This window comes from Vombatus ursinus, unplaced genomic scaffold (assembly GCF_900497805.2).
Source record: "Vombatus ursinus unplaced genomic scaffold, bare-nosed wombat genome assembly UNPS02000577.1, whole genome shotgun sequence".
Classification (NCBI taxonomy): Eukaryota; Metazoa; Chordata; class Mammalia; order Diprotodontia; family Vombatidae; genus Vombatus; species Vombatus ursinus.
The window spans coordinates 30,355,849-30,378,649 of record NW_020940355.1 but is presented as its reverse complement, the minus strand read 5'-3'; the positions used below and the strand labels follow the sequence as shown (position 1 = coordinate 30,378,649).

Here is a 22,801-nt window from a genome sequence, read left to right as displayed (position 1 = left end):
ACAACATCTCCTACCACTGTTCATTTGCACAGACTGCCATTCAGGTTTAGAATGTTCTGCTTCATCATTGCTACCTGTGCGACTCTCTAGCTTCTTTTAACGCTCAGCTGAAGTTCTACCTTCTCTCATAGACCCTTTTTAATTATACCAATTTTTAATGCTCCCCAGAAATGACTTTCTTTTTTATTTTATATGTACATAGTTATGTACATGTTTCTATCCTTATTAAAATATAGCTCCTTGAGAGCAGAAATTTTTCAATTTTGAAGTTTTTCCTCAGTGCCCAACACAAGGACTGACACATTGTTTTTGGTACAGACCTGGGATTCCATTCAGCTAAGTAATCTATCTATCTATCTACCTATCTATCTATCTATCTATCTATCTATCTATCTATCTATCTATCTATCTATCCATCTATCTACATGTTAATACATTCAAATATAAGTACATATTTATATGTGTGTGCATATGTATACATGATGAACAGCATGATTTTAAATTGTCATTTACTTTGTGAAAAATAACATGACAATTGTATTAAATTTCATATGAATTGAACACAAGCAACAATAAATCAGTGGTGAAATTATTTGTCTTACATTCATTCAAAAATAAAATATAGTACAGACTTTCATCCTTATTAACTAGTTAACTGTATCTCTACAATCTTTGCTGGCACTATATTCATCACAGATTAGATGAAAAAAATATTTTAGTATTTTCTTTTGTGAAAAATGAGTTTCCTAGGTTGGGTTTTACAAATACAGCTCATTGACAAGAATACATTATTTCTCTTGTACATTGTATTAGAACAGAGGTTATATTTCACCTTCAAGAGATGAAGGGGGAGGAGGAACAGGCATTTATATTATTTCTTTCCAGTAAGCCTCTGAGAAATACAGCAAAGAAACAGATTTTTATCTTTTTCTTTTTTTTTGGTGACAGATTTCTTTCCAGTATCTTTTTCTTCGAGGGAAATTTAAAGTTAATGTTTGCTATTTATTTCCATTATGCACATAACTTTACTTCTTTGGAGTTGTATCTTCTTAAGAGAAGTATACTCTGTTATGTGGAGAAAAATACTTCCTGACTTTTCACAGGTCCTTGTTCATCCTCTACGTGATGAACAGGAAGCAGGAACAAGATGGAAAGCACACCTCTTAGAACCTACACCATAGTGACAGAGATGTCAGTGGCAACATCCTTTGGTGTGAAAGCTTTATCAGGTTGACAGATAGCTTATTGAGCTCCCACTGAATTGGGATCTCTAGGGAGAAGGGAGGTCAAAGGCAGTGAAAAGGCTATAGACCAAACATATGATTTGGAATAAGAAATGAACCTGGAAAAATCCTAGAGACCCACAATTGCCTTTGATCTAAGGTGGTAATATTTTCCTTTATTTCTCTTGATTCCCTACCCACCTCTGTTCCTATACTCTTTCTGCTTTTTTCCAGGTTCAGTCCCTGTGCAGAGTTTGATCTCATGTATAATACTCTCTAGGTTTCCTCGCACTTATGCCCTGAAGTATAGTCTTTTGAAGTGAGCACAGATTAGGCCTAGTTATTCAGGCAGCTTTTAGCCATCACTAAGACATTTGGATGATTCTGTCATTTGAATGGACAGGAGCTACTGCAAGTAACTGGTTGAAAAAAATTCTCCTGGGAATGAATATCAGTGTTCTATTTTTCAAATCATCTTCAACCACAACTAAATAAACTGGTTGTTTATGGCATTCACGCCCTGACTATACTAGAATGAAGTAGCAACCCTGTTAAGATGCATGATTGAAGTCAATGTATTGTTGTTAAGGAAAATGGCTTTTTGGATATGGCCTGAAGATATTTATAGAGTTTATTTTCAAATAATAGGTTAGTGATGACATTAATAAAGAAATTCTACCTCTAGTTTTTGGGACTATATTTGTATTAGATACTTGTAGCCAAAACTTGAAATGTTTTAGCAATTATTGAGGAAATTAGGTCATTTGAACCAGCATGGTACAGTGGTAAGAGCTGTACTTGGAGGCAGTGGACCTTTTTCCAAATTCTGGCTTGGCCACTTACTGCCTGTGTGATCTTGAGCAAGTTACTTAACTTTTTCAGGGCTCAGTATCCTCATCTGTAAACTGAGTTGGCTCTGAGATTTTTTTCCAGCTTTAAATCTATTATCCTGTGATCCAAAGATCAACAAATAAGTAATTAAATAATAGATTAATGTAAAAAGATCTTAAATAATTGAATGACATTTTAGTATAAAATATAAATAATAACTTTGATTTTAGAAATGGAGTTCTATAAAACTAGAGAACTTTTGACTTATTTGTAAATTTGAACTAAAAGGAACTCTACTTGTTATTGCAGGTTTGGTTACAAAAGTACGGCTACCTTCCACCAACAGACCCCAGAATGTCGGTGTTACGTTCTGCAGAGACCATGCAGTCAGCTCTAGCTGCCATGCAGCAGTTCTATGGCATTAATATGACAGGAAAAGTAGACCGAAACACAATAGAGTAAGTAATGGTAACTAAACCATTCTCTCTTTTTTTCCTACTGCTACTAAACAAAGTATACTGTAAAAACAAACAAACAAACAAAAAATAGATTCTGCTAATGGCACTTGTTGGCCAATGTAGATTCTCAAGATCTTTACTTTCAACTTTGCCTTCTATGTCTTTCTAATTTTGTGACATTACTTGGCAAAGACCCCATGCTGTATGTTGCTAACCATTATTAGGAATATATTTATATAATAGTAAAAGGGTATAATCATATCATGGAGTCCTTTAAAGGTTTCTAAGACAACTTAAGAGAACTACGAATTGCGTAAACTTTGTTACTGACTCCTTCCACTCTTTAGGGCCTCTGTGTACTAACTGGTCTTAGTATGGATCAACAGATTTGACTTTCTTTGTAAACAACATACCTAAATTAGCTCAGCAGGTTCTAACATATTTACATTATCATGGAATGTTATTATTTTCTTTTACCATTCTAAATTTTATATCCAGATGAAAGCCTTATAGTTTTTCATGAAGTTCAAAATTAACATAGTATGAACTTAATATAGTTATTAACTTCAAAGAAATTTTAAAAAACACTTGCTAATTAACTTGCCCAATAACCTTTAAGGGTATGTAAATATTATTCTCATTTTGTAGATGGGGAAATTGCATCAAGGAGTTTTGGTTATTTGCCTAAAGGCATGTAAGAACTTGCTGTCAGGACTGGAATTGGAATGCCAAAATTTCTGATTTACATCCTTGTGCTGAGGGAAAGTTCTTCTGAATATTGTATAATCTAAATTATTTTTAAATGAATAGCAATATACTTCTCATTAAAACTATGAAATTATCTTTAATAAAAATGTAAAGAAAATATATTTCTAAAAACAAAACTAAACAAAAATTTGAAACTAATTTAAAAGCTTGGAAAGCCTTTTTTGCAAGATAGAAAAAGAATATAAAGACATATATGTTTACATATGTATATACATGTACATGCACACATATAAATGTGTATGTATTGATACATATATACATACATGTATATGCACATGTGTATGTATGTGTATATATGTGTGTGTATACACATACACGCACATATATATGCAACATCATTTAATTTAAATCAACCCCAAAAGCCAACAATAATTGAACAAATGTGCTCAAGAGTGTCCCTAGACACTCTTGCCTCCACCAAGAGATAAATTCTTTTATTTCCCTTCCCTGTGTTCTATATATCATAGAATGTAATGCTTTTTAACATAGTAGATAGCAAGATTTTTAAAAGTCACATATGGTAATTTGGAATGTTCACCCAAAATATTAATTCTAACAGTGTTTGAATGTATATTTTATTTGACAGACAAATATATCATTCTACTAGAAAAAAATAACATACAACATGTTGAGGACTGTCCCAACAAGGTGTCATTTAGTGAAACATACTTCTTTGTAGAATTCTTTACAATAAGGATCAGTTATATTTTGGACATCTACCATATTCAAAGCACTATACCATAGGAGATGTTGTAGGAAATATGAACGGGAATGGTCCTGTGCTGAAAAACCTTATTTATTTTTATTGGGAATATATGATAAATGCTGAACAGGTAGGAGATGCAATAGAGTTCTGGGCCTAGGCTCAGGAAGACCTGAGTTTAAAACCAGATTCTGATATTTCCTAGCTGTGTGACCTGGGAAACTTACTTAATCTCTGTCCTCCTCGTGTTCCTCAATTGTAAAATGGAGGTAATAACAGAACCTAATTGCTTCCAGGCATTGCTACTTGAAGCTATGAAGATCATATTAGGTAATATTGAAAAAGTGTTTAGTATACTAACTGTTACGTAGTAGAAACTTTAAGAAAAAGTGTTTTATTCTCTTCCCTTCTCTTTCTTGAATTCAGAAGAATATGAATGTTAGCAACATATTTGTGACTACCTTCAATTCAACTAAAACAAATGCAAAAGAATTGTCAAGGTGAGGAGTTAATACCAGGTCAGTAGAGATAGTGATAAAGGCGAAGGAGAGTAATACCAGAATGGATTGATGTAAATTTTTTAAATAATTATCTAGTGATGATTATTAATGAATAAAAATGGTATAAACCTTCTAACATAGAGTATATAATTCCTGACTCACCTTGTCCCTCCCAGGGCCCCCTGACGGTGAAATCTGACTGCCTTCTATGACTATACAGATTACACCTTACCCTATAATGGGATGCTTGACTACCTCAATGTGTGAGGGAAAGAACAGGAGCTAGTGAATAGGAGAAATATATAGGCAAAAGAAGAGTAAAATAGAGTTTGATGAATATCATGAGGAAAGAAGTCTCTTAGATGAGGACTAGAAATTCTTATAATTTCTATTCTATTTTCTATTATTAGAATAGAATTAGAATAGAATAATATTCTATTCTAAACATCAGAGATTTAAATTCAATCATGTTCTGCATAAAGTTCTAAATTTTGGCTTAATAACAAGGCAACCTAAGGAAAGCAGGGTCAAAGGGCAAGGGATTACTTAGTTTGGCAGACTCTAACACTGGTCTCCACTTACCTTTCCAGCTACATATGCTTCATAGCATTGGAACTAGTCACCTTTTCCATTTTTCAAACAGAGGCAATTGTAGGGGGCATAGCTATATCATAAAGTGATATCTATGCCTTTTCTGTATTATCAGACCTGCAAAAAATAATTGGAGTGAGTTCACATTGGAAGGATCTGATTTCCTTAAAATTAGTTATGTTCCTTACTAAGAGGCAGTGGAGGAGGTATAAGTAGAGGTTTTTTTTGCAACCTAGAGGTGAAAAGGAATCTCAGTGATTTAAGTATCAGCCAGTTCATATTATGATTTTTTGAATGTCATATAAGTAGAGGTGAAAGAATCATCATAGAATTATAGATCATAAGGTAGAAGAGACAGAGGCTTATCTTGTCCACTTTCTTCATTTTTACAGATAAGGAAACAGACTCAAGTAGATAAAGTGATTTACTCTCACAGAAATAGTAAACAGGCTGGATTTGATGGAAAGTTATGACTTGTAAGCAATGCAAGTCTACTTAACTACGTTGTCTTCCTAAACAAAGAATGCCCAAATTTGAAATGGGTCATATCACAAAACCAACCAACCTTTGTTTCCTTTGTTCCTTCTTTCCTTCCCTCCTTCCTTCTTTCCTTCCTTCCTTTCTTCCATTCTGTAACTGGGCCTGGAATAAGGAAGATCTGATTTCAAACCCATCCTCGGTAACTTATTTGCTCTACCTGCACAAGTCACTTAATACCTGCCTGACTCAGTTGCTCAGTTATAAAATGAGGTTAACAATAGCACTACATTTCTAGGATTGTGTGCAGGATAAAATGAGGGATTATTTGTAAAGTACCTTAAAACCTTAAAGTGCTATACAAATACTGTTATTACTAAATATAAGTTTTTACCTTAAACATATTATTAAATCAATTATCTGCCTTTTCCAAACTAAAGACACACAAAAAAAAACTGTAGTAAAAGTGAACATACATTTGTTGCATTTAGTTATTATATGGTATGAATTTTTCTCAAAACTACGTAGTATACTCCACTATAAATGTGGAGTACAATTCTAGACTTACAACAATTCATTGAGACAGAGTGCCATAGTTGCCATCTTCAGATAAATGGTCTAAATATTCATGGCTTACTTAATGATATTGTTTTCATGAATTTCAATTTTTAAATGATATAATTCTGCTCAGAAATATTCCTTTGGCAGAATTTGGATTAATTGAAATAGACGTGGGGAGTCTGGTTTGGGGCTATTTATTTTTAGAATGATTAACCTCTTTTGTTTACTTTATCCACTTTTCTGTCTCTTGTCATTTTCCTTTCTTTCTTTCCCTTTTTTATATTTCTTTGCTTATGCCTTTTGGCTATATTTGTCCCACAGGGATACTGTAGGGCTCCAGTATTGCTGCTTAGTATTTAAACTATTATTGGTTCCTACTTGGCTGTTCTTGCCTTTAACTGGTTTTGCTTGTTTGAAACCAACTAATCCATCCTTCTCAAAAATTTGGAAGTTAGTCTTCATTAATTTGAGAAAAATGATGATGCTAAAAATAAGATAGAGGGAAAAAATATAATGACCAGTCTGTGGTTTCATTGGTATGGGAAGTTTTTGAGTGTGTCAACTCCCTCTATAAATTCAAGTCAGCACTTTCTCTTTAACTTTTAGTCCTAAAGAGTTACCTAGAATACTTAGAGGTCAAATGACTTACTCAAGTTCACACAGGCAGTCTTAGGTGGGACTTGAACCCATTTCAAGACTATCTCTCTAAAAATAATGTATAGTACCACAAAAATAGGTGATATTGTTTTGCTGAGGTAGAAGAGTAGGTAGGTAGATGCTATAGTGAATAGAGTATTGGACTTGCAGTCAGGAAAACCAGAACCCAAATCCTACCTCAGACATTATGAGATCTATGACTGTAAGCAAGTGATTTTGCCTCTCTGCACCTCAGTTTTCTCATCTGAAAAATAAGGATAATAATATCACCTACCCCCCAGGATTGTTTTGAAGATTAACCAAGCACTTTTCAAACTTTAAAGTGCTATAGAAGTTCTATTTTTATTACCTCAAACATTTGCTTTTTATTTGAAGATGCAGATAAAGGTAGACTCAGAATGTTTTACTAAGAGAGTGGAAATAAATATAGAGTTTGAAGAAATAGGAAATAGGTGCTAACTGTAATGTACTTTTGATGGCAGCTCTAATTGAGGATAATTAATTAGTTATAAAATTATTAAAATATCTGCTCACATAACTGTAAATCATCTTGATTCTTGCCACAAGAATAGGAAACCAGGTGTGACCAATCTCTTATGAATTCAATTAAAAAATATAAAAGCAATGAATTGGCAGCATCGTATGTTACGACTTCGATCCAGTTTGCCTTCTTCAATTAAATCTAACCTGAGACTGAGGGAAGAGCATTAGAAATTCAACAGATGTTTTTGGTGATTGCATCTTGTCAGTATTAGGTCATTCTACAGACATTCAAGTGAGGTTTCTTCAGTGATTATGAAACAACCACTACTGCATTTACATATGAAATTTGAAATGAAAATTTGAGTCACTGGACAATTCAAATGAATTCCCCTAGAACATTTTAAAACTACCTTTTCAATTGTGGATTTCATTAGACTCAGTTGCCTACCATAATGATGTCATTTATCAATCTGTGTAAAGATAGGCTATCACAAAAAGAACTCATTGTCATCTCCTATTTCCTCAACCCAGTTATAGTTGCATCAATTCTGACATTATTAACTATTGGGCACTAATTCTTAATAATTTGGGTAGTTGCTGCCTAATGAACATGATAACTATGGCTTCCTGCTACAAAATCAATTTCCTCAGGTGAGAAACATGACAATTTAGAAGAAATGCATGTTTACAAAAACTGATTTTTGTTTCTGTGAATACAGTTATTTTTTAGTCATTTTATTTATGGACCACAAAGCTCCAGTGTCAACTTTGTAAAATAGATCTATATGGAAGGCTGAAAACTTTTTGAGAAAAAAAAATCTGGACCAAAATAAGATATCCTTTTGTCAACTTTTTGATTACTAAATTAAGTTTAACTCAATGATTACTTGCAATATTTATTTATGGAATCATCAAAGCTTAAAAATTTGTATGTGATAAATTAAGAATGTAGAAATATGTCTAGAAATTTTTTAAAACTTTGGAGTAAAAATTAATGGTAAATATTAATATTAATTTTCATTATAATACTATGAACAATGTGATTCATGTTAGGATAGAAATATAGATGACATTTCCCTTTTATTTCCAAAGCCATATAAACTGAGGAAAAAAGTGTAGAGAAAGTTAACACTTCCTTTTATTAAAAAGAGATGAACAGGTATATTTAGATACTTCATAGGTTCATAGATTTAGATCTGGAAGGGGCCTTAGAAGTCATCTAGTCCATTTCTCTCATTTTATAGTTAAAGAAACTGATGTCCATGAAGTTTAAGTAACGTAGCCCATGGTCATGTAGGTAAATGAGTCACACAGCCAGGACTTCAACCCACTTCCTCCAATTGCATTTCTTGAAACAACTTAAGTCCATGTATGTGTGTGTGTGTGTGTGTGTGTGTGTGTGTGTGTGTGTGAGAGAGAGTGTGTGATTGAGTTTCTGTATGTGTGTAGGTAGTAAATATCCACATACCTGCATATATGATTATGAATATATGTATATTAATTTGTTAGAATGTGTGTGTTTGTGGGAAGAGAGTAAGGGAAAGAGAGACAGGCAGAGACAGAGAAAGAGAAAGAATTTCTCTTCTGAGGAAGAGAAGATAGTAGGCATTGTGTGAGAAGGATAATTGTTGGAAGAGCTGCACAGTTTCTTCATAAAAATAAGGTTTTCTGATAAGTGATCATCAGGCAATTTATTTACATTGATTTTGAAAAATTCATTGGACATATCAGGAATCTAGTGGTTGGTTTATTTGTTCCAAATAAATACTTCTTAAAGTTGTCTTCATCTTTAAGATGGTATAGTAGATAGAGTGCTAAGTCTGGAGTGAGGAAGACCTGAGTTCAAATCTAGGTCAGGCCCTTGATAACTGTGATCCTGAGCAAGTCGTTTAATCTCAGCCTGACTCAATTTACTTAACTGAAAAATGGTGATATTAATAGCACCTATCTCATAGATTTATTGTGAGGATTGAATGAGATGTAATTTATAAGGTGTTTAACACAGGGCCTGGCACATATAAGCACTATACAATGCTACCTGGTGCTTCTTTCTTCTTTCTCCTCTTCCTCCCTCTCCCTCTTCTTTTCCATCTCATCCTGCTTTTTCTACTTCCTTCCCTGATAAAGCAGGAAGTCCTTCATTTATTATAGATGAATAAATTGCAATTGAAATGTGGTAATCTGATAAATTTATTAACTATAAATTGTATTTTTTTGTCTTTTAAAATAAAAATAGTAGAAAGGTACATTGTGATTTGAGACAGTTACATGGTATGGTAGATAGAGTGTTGGCCCCAGAGTCAGGAAAACTCATCTTCCTGAGTTCAAATCTGGCCTCAGACTTATTAGCTTTTGTGATTCTGGGCAAGTCTCTTAACCTTGTTTGTCTCAGTTTCCTCATCTCTAAAATGAGCTGGAGAAGGAAATTCAAATCACTTTAGTATCTTTACTAAGAAAACCCCAAATGGGGTCATGAAGAATCAGACATGACTGAACAGCAATAAAATATTGTGGTTTAAGTACTGTGCATGGTAACTTGTTTCATATATACAAATAACATGTGAGATAAGGACTTCGTGCATTAACATCCCCATTTTACATATAAAGAAAATGAGGATCAAAGACATTATATAATTTCTTCATGATCATACAAATTTTTGATATTAAAAAAACTAGAATCAATCTAGATTTAAATCAATTGGGGAATGCCTAAACAAATAGTACTATACAAATGTAGTTGAATATTAATGTACTGTAAGAAAAAAATAATATGAAGATATCTGAAAAGCAAGTGAAAGTTTATATGAACTGTTTCAGAGTGAAATATGCAGAACCAGGGAAAATATACACAGTGAGAATAAAAATGTAACTAGAAAGAACAAATAAAGCAACAACTACAAAAAGAATACTGTATAATTACAGTGACTAGTATTGACCCAGAAAAATAAAACACAAAAAATGGACTTCCTTCGTTTTTTTCAGAGGTGTTCAGAGATGGAGAAATATGGCTGTGGAATATTACATAAGCCGTTATATTTGGTTGATGTGTTCATTAATTTTGCTAAATTACTTTTTTCTTCAATCCTCAATCTTCAATAATCTTTAAGAGTTGCTTTGAATAGTGAGAGTTTGAGTGAATTGCCCATGGTCCATGGATGGTGCAATTTGTCATTTGTGAGACTTGAAGCCAGAACTTCTTACTTCAGAGACCCAATCTCTCTTCATTATGCTACATTGTCTCTCTAGTAAAATTAGCATATTACATACCCCAAAATCCATAATTGGAGGATTTTTTTATAGTCACTAACAAAATTGAATAGTTCTTTGTTGTCCCTTATTTCTCATATCTTTCAAATTTATTGTAATAGTATTTTTAAAAGTAAAAATATTTGGCCTTTTTTACTTGTACATGTAAAGTTTTTAGTCTGTGTATAAAGCCATATGATTTTTATTTAAATTGATATATGAATATAAGCTTTAATTTAGGTGTATGTTTATGTAATATCAACTTGGAAAACTGCTACTGACTGAGCTTATCCAAATATGATACATTTTTCATTTCTATTTTATATTCAGGTCAGTTTTTATTGTGGCAAAATGTGTTCTATTAAAGACTGTCTGCTCTTTTTTTTTTCTTGCTTAGAAACTGAACTTTCTGTGAGACAGATTACTACTGGAACCAATAGAAGACAAAAGTTTGAATTTTTAAAATGTAAACACCAGGACATAATGTTCAATGCTCTAATACACTTTGCCATTGTTTTTGGAAGTTACTCTTGATTAGGTATTATGGTCTGTTTAGTTACAAAGAATATTTTAATATAAGGATTACATAACTTAAATATGCATGTTCTCAATGTCAAATTATACAAATATTTTCCATTAAGATTTTTTTTTTATTCCTGGAATTCACGTGTTATTCTGATTTTCATTTTCAATCCCAATCCTCACCTTTAATATGCTGTGATTTAATGCATATTAAGATATGTACAAACAGAAAGTACCCACTAATTTGTTACTAATTAATTAATTCATCAACTACAATTATTGAGTTCCTAGTATGTGCACATTCCCATGACTTTCTGGGATTGAGAGATAGCAAAATGAATAAGGCATGGCCTCTTCTCTAAGGCATGCACACAAATTTCTATGGTAGAAGGGTTGTAAGAGGAAAATATAAGCAACATTCCAGGGCACAGAGAAAGTGAGATTCGTTCAGGAAATGTTGGTCAAATTCTGATTGCATGCCTACACATACATATACATGTATGTGTGCATATGTATGTATATACACACATATAATGAGGTCATAACTCATCAGTTCTAGTTGAAACACTTTCTATTTTACCAGTACTGCACCTCTGCTCCATAAAATAAAATGGAGATTTAATTGCTATTCTGGTAATATGATTAGTCATCAGTATAGTCAACCTTGAAAATTCATCTCTAGAATAGATTTTCCCCTATGAATTTCATTTACCATCTCTGTTGGTAAAAATTAACTGCATAACATAATTAATATCTAAATTTCCACTTCATTTCATGGTATGTTCATAGGTATACTCTAAAACATTAATGAAGTCATAAAATTATTCAACCCAGGTCCCTGAGGTCATTTGAATGTCACACATTCAGTGAAACAGAAATTCCCATGTTCTAGCTATCTAGCTTTCCATGTTCACTGTGTCTAAAGTACAAAAAAAGTGATTTTTGTCTAAAAATACATTTGGTTATGGTAATAGGTGTTTTGATTTTTGACAATTTTTACCCTACATTGCACTACCCTACACTGTAATTTAATGATGAAACATTTAGTAAACATCTACTATCTCTGTCATCCTAGGCATTTAAGGTACAAAGTCAAAGATAAAACAGGTCCTGCCCTGGTGGAGTTTAATAATGGAAATTACTAAGATGACACATAATACACATAAATAGATAAACATCTATAGAAATAAATATCTAAGTGAATAAATATATGCAAAGAAAGAGTAGCAATGGCAAAAGCAATAATAATCCATATCTCCATAGTGCTTTACGGTTTAAAAAATATTGCTCCTCTTGTATGTGAATAGTTTGATTGCTGAAAAGACCAGAGGACAACCATTTGGGGCAGAAAATGAACTTATTCCTAAAGAAATAAAAAGAACCAAATCATCTTATAAGGGATATAAGACACTGCACCTTTTATATATCAACAACTTGGTTGCTCAAAAGGGCAAAACAATGAAGTTTTGATTATAAAATCTGATAAAAATTAAAGTGTGAAAAATAGTTTTCAGATAAAATGTGAGGAAGAACAGACTCTTAGAAGGATGAAATCAAGGACCAAGAGGACTCTGTTTGGAGATAGGGCAAATATTGAGGTTGCATTGTGGTTCCTCAGTTTATTTCTATGAAAGATTAAAACTTACAAAGTTGTGGATCAGATAACCATTTGAAGACCAAGGGATGATTTTATAAAGACTTTTTGTTTTATAATTAACATAAGGGTGAGTTCTACTTCATATGGAAAAGAAACCTAGAAGGCTCAGATTTGAGCTGTTCATTGGTAGTGCTGAAGAAGCTTCAGAAAAGTGGAAAACTAGAAGGAGAGGGGAGCTGAGAAGATAGGAGAAAATTAAGAGCAGAGCAGGAGAGTTAGCTGATAGGATGTTTCAGCAGCTGTCTTAGTATTTGCTGATTGCTGTAAGGCTGAAACTCCTTGGGAGCGATCTACATTCCCTTTAATTACCCCATAGTGCCATCTTACAGATTGAGAGAGAGAAAATCTGTCCAAAGTTCCAGCTGGTCTGATAGGATGAAAAAGAGGGGAAAGGACAGACTCTTTATCTGATTTACTATTACAAGGGAATTGAATCTAATTGGACAAAGTAGCATCTTGTTGAGTGATGTGCTGCCTGAGCAGGTCAGCATTGCTAAGAGAGCTAATTCAAGGAATTTCTATGTAAGTTCTACTTTGTTCTAGGAAGAAATGTTAAGATGATTGAATGATCCAGTATCATCTTGAGTGCAGAACTGGCTGCAATTATCTCTTTCCCAGAAGGCCAACCTGAGAAGTTTTGCACTTTTCTGGCTTAACGGAATTGTTTATCACTGCAATAGTGTAATTCCTCAACATCCATTATAGGTGAAGAGCTTATCACTTCTTCATGCATTCAAGAGTATAGCAGGAGTGGATTTGCTCAGCAGGAGAGCAATGATGACCCAAAGGAGAACATTTACTAGAAAAGTGGCTTCATATAGTGCATTTTTTTTTCATGAAGGGACCAAGTACATCATTACAATTTAGAGTTTTGAATTTCCCTGAGCATTTGAATTGTTCTCACTTGTGTCTCCTTGCTAGATTTCTATAAGTATATGACCATTCTTCCCCAGGGAAAATTAGATGGAAGAGCATGACCCAAGCTTATGTGTAGCTTTCACTGTACTGAATATTCCTGTATTTATGATAATTTGTGAGGGCAGCTAGGTGGCTCAGTGGATAGAGCACCAGCCCTGAAATCAGGAGGACCTGAGTTCAAATCTGGCCTCAGACCAAACACTTGACACTTACTAGCTGTGTGACCCTGGGCAAGTTACTTAACCCCAATTGCCAACAAAAACAAAAAAACAACAAAAAAATGATAATTTGTGGTATGCTAATTATTCTTGCTTTTCATTTATCATTAGGTAGATGTTTTAAGTTTAAGTTAATGATATTAATATTGTGACTGACTGTGCTTGTAGAAATAGGAAGTAGACTGTGGCTACTTAGAACCCTGAGACACTTTGAGTTGTAGCTGTGTAGTGATGGTCTTTCTCCAGAAAACCAGGTCTGCCAGTGTGAGGATTACTTGCGTGGTGAGCAGGAGGGAGAGAGAGAGAGAGACAGAGAGAGAGAGACAGAGAGAGAGAGACAGAGAGAGACAGAGACAGAGACAGAGTAAGAAACAAAGAGACAGAGAGAGATAGACAGGGAGACAGAGAGACAGAGAGAGACAGAGACAATAATTGGGAAGAATAGTAAGGTTTCATGTGAGGTGGCACGTGAGCTTTGAAGGAATAAGGGATTTTAGTTGATATAGATGAGGAAGGAGTGCGTTCTAGACCTTGGGGGAAAAGCATGTACAAAAGCATGGGAATTTAATATATTGTGAATAGGTACAGGCTATTAGAAAGTTTGGTGGAAAGTATGTGACATAGAATAATAAGAAATAAGCCTGAAAATGTAGATGGGAATGTAATGTGAACCTTATTCAAGATTTATTGCTGCCTTAAGCTGCATATAACATGCATTTCCTTAGATGTATTGTATGTATTTACAGCTTGCATTAACTAAATTCATTATTTTATCAGTTCATCAAGCATTTGCTTAGTACCTATTACTTGTTTAGCACTATTCTAGATAATGTCAGAGATAACAGTAACTTTCAAGACCTGCTGTCTGTCCCCAAAGGCTATGATTTTCTTAATTAAATAAGTTACATTTACATGAAAAACAATAGTATCTACACATTCTGCATTATTAGTGATTGGATATACCTATAATATTACCTTTGAAAAAAAGTTTCTTGATTTTTACCAGATCATAAATTATTCTTTTAAAGACAGCCAATTTATTCTCTAAAATAGGAAACACTTAATTGTTATTTATTTAAATCATTTTACTTATTTAAAACAATTATCTTTTATAAATTCATCTCTGTACCTAGGTTTTTTTTTATTTAGAGGAAGTGGAGTTATATAAGCCTTGATGAGATTAAGCAGGAATTGATCAGAAATTTCACGATTTATCTTCTTCCTTTACATTGTTCATGAATAAATCTCAATTCATAGAGAGCTACTAACAAGATACAGAAGCTATATAAGTACATGACTTTAACACAGTAGCAGGGAAATCTCACAGTACAGATATTTTATGAGGCATATAAAACAGCCTTTGCCAAGATGAATAAAATTATTGTATTTACATAGGCTGGTGGCTTTGAGGAACAGAAAACAAGGATGTTTAAATATAAGAAGCTTTGTCCAGAAGAAAAAAGGAAAATTAGACAAATACAGATTCATGCTTTTAAAATGAATGTGTGTAACTAGAGCTTGGGATTTTATACTGAGAGGCTCTTCTGGTATGAAAATGACTTCAGTTGACTCAAATGCGCAGTTCTTCTTTAACTCACAGTCTAAAAAAGTTGCCTGGGAACCTGAGTGGCTTTTGCATATTGTCACACAGCGAAAAATATATCACCTTAGGCAGGAAGTGAACCTAGATTTTCCTGAATTGAGGAAGACCTCTGCAGCCATTATACCCTGCTGTTGCATGCATGTGTGTGTGCACCCACACACATAATATATGTGTTTGTGTGTGTATACACATATATGTATACACACATACATACATACACAAAATGTTTATGGTCATGGATATAGATATGGAAGTGACCTTAAATATCTTCTAATTCAACCCTTCCCATTTTAAAAATGAAGCAACTGAGGCCCAGAGAAGAGTAACTCACCAGAGTCACACAAAGAGTAACTTATATCAGGGATTTAAATTCACATCCTGTAACAAGTTTAAGGTTATTTCCATTGTACCAACTTCAACTCCTGTGATTCTAAATCATATAAACTGATTATTAAAAAAAAGTTCCAGGATAAATATAATTAGATTCTTGGTAAAAAGTCTCAAGCAAAGGAGAGATACCCAGATAATGGAAGGAAAGATCAAAGCAGAAGAAAGAGGGGAGAAAAAAAAGAGAAAATGTAATAAGAGAGGAGAATTCGTTTTTCACTGTGATAAAGTATTGTCAAGTGTCGTGTTATTTCTGGAATAAATTGACGTTGCTGTGTCAATCAACACAGATCAAAATGAATTAGATATTGAGAAATTCTTTGATCAATCTAGGTGAAGTGGACAGTAATCCTGGCTCATTCAGGAAAAAAACACATTATTTACTCAGAACTGGGGGTTTTGTAGCATGGTCTCAGATCTATCTGTTGTTTTATATATATATATATATGTATATGTATATATATTTATATATACATATATACACACACACACACATACATATATATAATATATATGCAAATTTGAAAAAAAAAGTGGTTTGAAATAAATGGTAACTGGATTTTTTTTTGACAGCTGGATGAAGAAGCCTCGGTGTGGTGTGCCTGACCAGACTCGAGGAAGCTCCAAATTTAATATTCGTCGAAAGCGATATGCACTAACAGGACAGAAGTGGCAACACAAGCACATCACTTACAGGTACCAAAACTGACTATCAATTCAACTTTCTGACATTCTATATGATGGCCTGAATGACTTTAAAGAACCTCAGAAGTGGACCACATAATCAGTCCACCAATATAATATTTAATTTTCTTGGCAAGTATTTTTTCATTGAAAAAGAATGATTAAAGTATATGTATGCACACCTATAAATATATATGGAGACCTAAACATGTATATATGTGCACATAAATTAAATGTGTATATCCATGTATGTATATATACTTATATGCATTTGATATCTATACCTATGTGTCCATTATTCTATTTGAATAGAAATTCCTTTGAGGGTCCTGAATGACTTCCAGCATCATTTCAGTTATTTTCTTTTCTATTCCATGGTAATGTGTCAGCAAAGTTTCTCTGAATGAAAGATAGCTCAAGGTGGGGGGGGGATATATTGAGGAATACATATATATATATATATATTTGTATACACACACAAACACATATATTATGTGTGTGGGTGTGCATGTGCACGCGTGCAACAGTAGGGTGTAATGGCTGCAGGGGTCTTCCTCAATTTATCTTTATCAAAATAAATTAATAATAAAGAAAAAGGAGGTAGATACCACCCTTTATATGAGAGCCTTTTAGGAGCATTAAACTTAAAGATGTTGACTTTAAATAGATATTTAGGAAACACGATCAGATGAAAGAAACTCTACTGTTTTAAAATATCCCTTTATTCATATTTACCAGGTAAATTGGCCCATAAGTATCAAGCTTCTTTTAATTGCTTTCTAATGACTTACCAAGGCCCTTTTGAATTATGACAATATCACTGTGCTTTTAGCTTGACTTTAAGTGCGTGCTTGTGACTGCCATCTCTGTTGTGTTACACAAATCATCATCATCATAAACAATAACAACAAAACCTAAATGCTAAAAGTTAAAAAAAAAGATCTACGTGACTTCTACATGACTAACCAATTGTTAAATACTACCATGTCTACCATAATTTCTAGGTACCTACCTCAAGTAAGTTTGCAGTTACTGAAACAATAGTTGATAGTTGTTTGATTTAGTTCTCTTCAGTTTGTAAGTACATGTGCTACATGGGGGAAATTAAGAAAAAAAAACTTGTTTGCATCTGTCACTTCCTCTTTGGTCTAGCAATCTCATAACACTGTGAGATAAAGTGATCAGATATATCTGTTGGAGATTTTTTTTCACAATGTCATGAAAAGCCTTATGGTATTCTTTTGGAAATGTTTGCCAGTTGATTTGAGAGATATTTGTAGTATCATTCTATTAAAGTGAAATGGTTTCCTCTCCTGAATCCTCAGTTTCTGTTGTCTGAAATTAGAAAATGCTGAAAGGGGTGGGATGGAGACCTCTGAGATTTTGCATATGCTCAGATCTTAGTGACTAAATAGCACAGGTAGCTGGTTCTCTTTAATATTAATATTCTTAATATTAATTTTCTTAATATTCTGAATGCTTTGCATAGGGATAGCCTCACAAGACTCTCGGAAACTACCACATTGCTGTTTAGATGTCTGCTCCTTAGAATCAAAGACCTTATCAAATAATCTACTTCCTTATAAATCATTTCCATTCCAGCCCTCTTCCCATTATACAGTACCCATTAACTGTTTCCTAGGTAATAACTTACAGGCTAATTTCTTTTCTATTTTTGAGTCTCATTCATGGATCTACTATAGTGGTATAAAACATCAAAAACAGAAAGAGATTTAATTTGGGTCTACCGTGTGATAGTTACTGAGAGTGTAAAGATAAAAATGTAACAGCAAGTCAGATTACTTAGATTCTAGTAATAACCAGCATTTATTTAGCACTATAACTTTTGCAAAACTCTTTACATGTGTTATCTCATTTGTTTTCACAACAAGTGTGTGATGTAGGTGCTAATGTTATCCCTTTTTACAGATGAGGAAACTGAGACTCAGAGAGATTAAGTGATTTATTGTTGTTGTTCAGTCATTTCAGTCATGCATGACTCTTCGTGAACTCATTTGAGATTTTCTTGGCAAAGGTACTAGAATGATTTATCATTTCCTTCTCCAGCTCATTTTATGGATGAGGAGATTGAGACAAACAGGGTTAAGTGACTTGCCCAGAGTCAAACAGCTAGTAAGTTGCCCCTAAGTGATTTATCCTTACAGCTAATAAGTGTCTGATGCGAACTTGAACTTAAGTTTTCTTAACTCCATGTCCAACACTCTCTTTTTCTATATTCTATAGATAGCTGCCTTCCTAGTGAGAAACAACAAGTGCATTGATGTAGTATAGATACACTAGATCCAAAGTAATTATGAAATGATTTTGTGTATGGCTAAAAATAAACAGTTGGGGGCAGCTAGGTGGTGCAGTGGATAGAGCACCAGCCCTGAAGTCAGGAGGACCTGAGTTCAAATCTGCCCTCATACCAAACACTTGACATGTACTAGCTGTGTGACCTTGGGCAAGTCACTTAACCCTGATTGCCTCACAAAAAAACAAACAAACAAAAAACAAAAAAAAAAACAGTTGGCAGGGATTGGGGGGGGGTAAGATCAGAAAAAAAGTTTCTTCTAGCAAATCATTTATTCAATAAACACACATTTATTAATTGCCTACTTTGTGTCAGACACTTTTCCAGGGGTACAAATATAATGAATAAAACAGTCCCTCCCTCCTCACAAGGGGCATGCATGCTAAGGAGGAGACAAGTATAAGTCAATAGTTAGATACAGACTTAATCAATAGAAAGAATAATCCAAGTAAGTACCAAATAGTTAACTACACAGTAGTTCAGGAAGAAGGGTGCTAAGAATTGGTGGTATCAAGAAAAGTGTTCTGCAGAAAATGGATCTTGAACTACCCTTTGAAAAAGGAATGGGATTCGGTCAGAGGGGTGGGTTCTTACCATGAGTGGTGGATGATCAGTGCAGAGGCATGAAGATGGGAGAGAGAGTGCTGTGTATGAAGGCCAGAGAGAAGGGTGGCTTGACAGGGCCCCAGAGGGATGAATTGAAGATGAGTCTGGAAAGAAAGCTTAGAGCCAAATTAGAAAGGGCAGGGAGCCAGGAAAATTAAATCTAACAGTGAAACAGTAGGGAAATGGCTGGAGTCCATTGTCCTCCAGTGCCGTCTGGTCTCTAGGTCTGATAAGCCCTAAAATACATACAGCCTCCTGTTATACCAGTTAAACTATATTCACTGACTCACTACTTACAGGACATCTAGGAGGGTATTTCCAGCTCGAAGTTGTTGGTGAAGGTTTAGGGTTTAAGGTTTAAGAAGGAAATAAGAAAGCTGGATAATGTTGATTTAGGAGTCATACCCTTCATAAGTGAACCTTTGTGAGCTGATGAAATCATCAAGAAGAGAGTCTAGAGGCTAGAGGGAGGTTAAGATGGCCAACAGAAACCTGGGGTACACCCACAAAATTAATCATCAAGGACGATTCATCAAAGGAGACTGAGAAGAAATAGAAAGAAATGTGAAAAAAAAAATAACCAGGAGAGCTCACTGTCACAAAAGCATAGGGAGAGGAGTATCTTTAAGAGGAAGGACTGATAACCATGTTCAAAGTTACAGAGTTATCAAGAAGGAAGGGAACTGATGGGTCATTGGGTTTAGTCATTAAGGGATCACCTGTTTGGTGATGTCAGATGTCAAATTGCAAGGTGATGAGAAAAGAGTTTGAGGGTCACATAGGAGAAAGATAAAGACTAGACTTTCTATTTGATTGATATAGGCATTTCCTGGATAAGGAAATTTCCCCTCCTAGTATAGGTCATCACCTTTTGTTATTTTCATATTATCTTCTCCATTAGACTGTGAGATCTTTAAGAGGAAGAGCTGTCTTTTTCTTTTCTTTGTATTCTCAGCATTTAGCATGGTGCCTGGCACATAGTAGGTATTTGATAAATGTTTATTGACTGACTAAAGATCTATAAAAAGTTGGGGAAAATTATAGTTTCCTTTTATACACCTCAATTTGAACGACTTTTTAGAAAGAGAAATAGAATCCCTCATGACCCTGCACATTTATTGGTTTTCTTGCAGTAGCTGCCATTGTACATTTGTGTTAGGATAAAACTCTCCCAGCTTCATGCTTCTCAGAATATTTTGAGGGTCACACGATCATAGCTATGACAGACATTCACCAAGCAGAAAACTCAAATCCTTCTTTGCAATCCCACCTTTGTGGATTTTTAACATTTTTTCTTTGTTTTTCCATGGATTCAGCTTGAGAAATGCAAATATAATTGTGGTACCCTTCAAAATTAGAAGTGCTATACTTCTCTCAATTCAGACAGCATTAATTAATAATAAGGGCCAATATGTACATAATTATTTGAGATTTGCAAGCATTTACAATTATATTTTATAGCACTTTCATTTGATCCTCACAATGAATCTTTGAGGTAGATGGTATTCTTATCCCAATTTACAGAGGAGGAAAGTGAGGCTGAGAAGTTAAGTGACTTGCCTTAAAATACATACTAGTAAGTGTATGAGGCAGGATTCTAACTCAGGGCTTCCAAACTCCAAGTCTAGCAATCTATCCACTATGCAATTCTGCCTCCTGTAGTACCAACAAGTTAATTTACCACAGATTAACTGATTGCATACATGATAGTTATAATTTTTCTGAAGGCATTAGTATGGAATTCAAAAAATTAATTCAACAAACTTTTATTAGGCATCTACTGTGTAGACACCAAGCAATGTACTTGGTGTTAAGAGAGATACAAAATGGAGACAAGCCAAGGTCCCTGCCTTCATGAAAGAAGAAAATAAATTAAATATGTAAAATGGCATATTGTCCAACAACAGCTTTTTTCAAATACAAATAGAGAGTCCCTTTCTATGAAAAACTCTCATTTGTTCTTTAAAGAGCAAATCAGATACTTCTTAACTAAAAAACTTTTCCAGCATCTGCCCATCACTTCATCACAGGAGATATTTGATAGCACTTATTCTTCACCAAGACTAGTTATCCAGTAAGCTATTTTCTTGAAAGTGTTCACTCCCTACAGCTAGTGATATTTTCCATCCTTGAATTTTACTTTGTTTTGTATATCTCTAATTCATCTATCATGTATAGTTATCTATGTATGTGTTCTGTAGCTTTACTAGACTGCTCTGTGGTCAGTAGGAACTTAAGAAATGGTGATTGGATTGGATTGAATTAAATTGACATTCATAAGCACCCCATAATAATTTTTGTTCTAAAACAAAAGAATCAATTTGCAGAAATACTTGGATTCAAGTCCTTCCTCTAACATGTACCTCAGGCAAGCCACTTACCCTCTCAATGCTCTGATTCATTGTAAATAAAAACATATTTATTTACTATTTTATTCCCCCATTACATGTAAAATAATTTTTAACATTAGTATTTTTTAAATTGAGTTTCAAATTCTCTCCCTCCCTGAACTTCCTCCCCCTTATTGATAAGGCATGCATTTTGATCATGGGTTATACATGTGCAGTCATGGTAAACATATTTCCATATTAGTCATGTTGCACAAGAAAACAGAGACCAAAAGAAAAAAAAAACAAGAAAAACATACTACTAAGTGGGAAATTAAAGAAAAATCATTCATGTTAAAAAAAAAAGAAAGTTTAAAAGGTATGCTTCAATCTTCATTTAGACTCTATCAGTTCTTTCTCTGGAGATGGACATCACCTTTCATCATAAGTCCTTCAGAATTGTCTCAGATCATTGTATTGCTGAGAATAACCAAGTCATTCGCAGTTGATCATCATACAAGATTGCTGTTACGAGTACAATGTTCTCCTGGTTCAGCTTATTTCACACATTGTATCAGTTTATGTAAGTCTTTCTATGTTTTTCTGACAGCTTCCTGCTGGTCATTTCTTATAGTACAATATTATTCTATAGCCATCATATACCACAATTTTTTCAATCATTCCCAACTTGATGGGCATCCCCTCAATTGCCAATTCTTTGCCACCATAACAAAAGAGTTATTATAAATTCTTTTGTATATATAGGTCCTTTTCCTGTTTTTTTTTTAAACTCTTGGTATATAGATCTAGTACTAGTATTTCTGTGTCAAAGGGTATGTTCAGTTTTATAGTCCTGTGGACATTGTTCCAAATTGCTTTCCAGTATGGTTGAATTAGTTCACAACTCCTCCAAGAGTAGGTTAGTGTTTCAATTTTCCCATATCCCCACCAACATTTGTCATTTTACTGTTCTATTAGTCAATCTAATAGGTGTGATGTGATACCTCTGAGTTGTTTTGATTTGCATTTCTCTAATCAATAGTGATTTAGAGAATTTTTTTTCATAT

General features: G+C 33.8%; 1 protein-coding gene across 1 annotated transcript in view; it reads left to right on the top strand.

Moving 5' to 3' along the window:
* MMP16 (matrix metallopeptidase 16) overlaps positions 1–22,801 on the top strand; it is a 369,344-nt gene that overhangs the window by 162,403 nt on the left and 184,140 nt on the right. The window contains exons 2-3 of the mRNA XM_027865020.1: positions 2,364–2,512; positions 16,377–16,499. Coding sequence (XP_027720821.1) covers positions 2,364–2,512; positions 16,377–16,499 — 272 coding nt within the window. The remainder of the gene's footprint in view (positions 1–2,363; positions 2,513–16,376; positions 16,500–22,801) is intronic.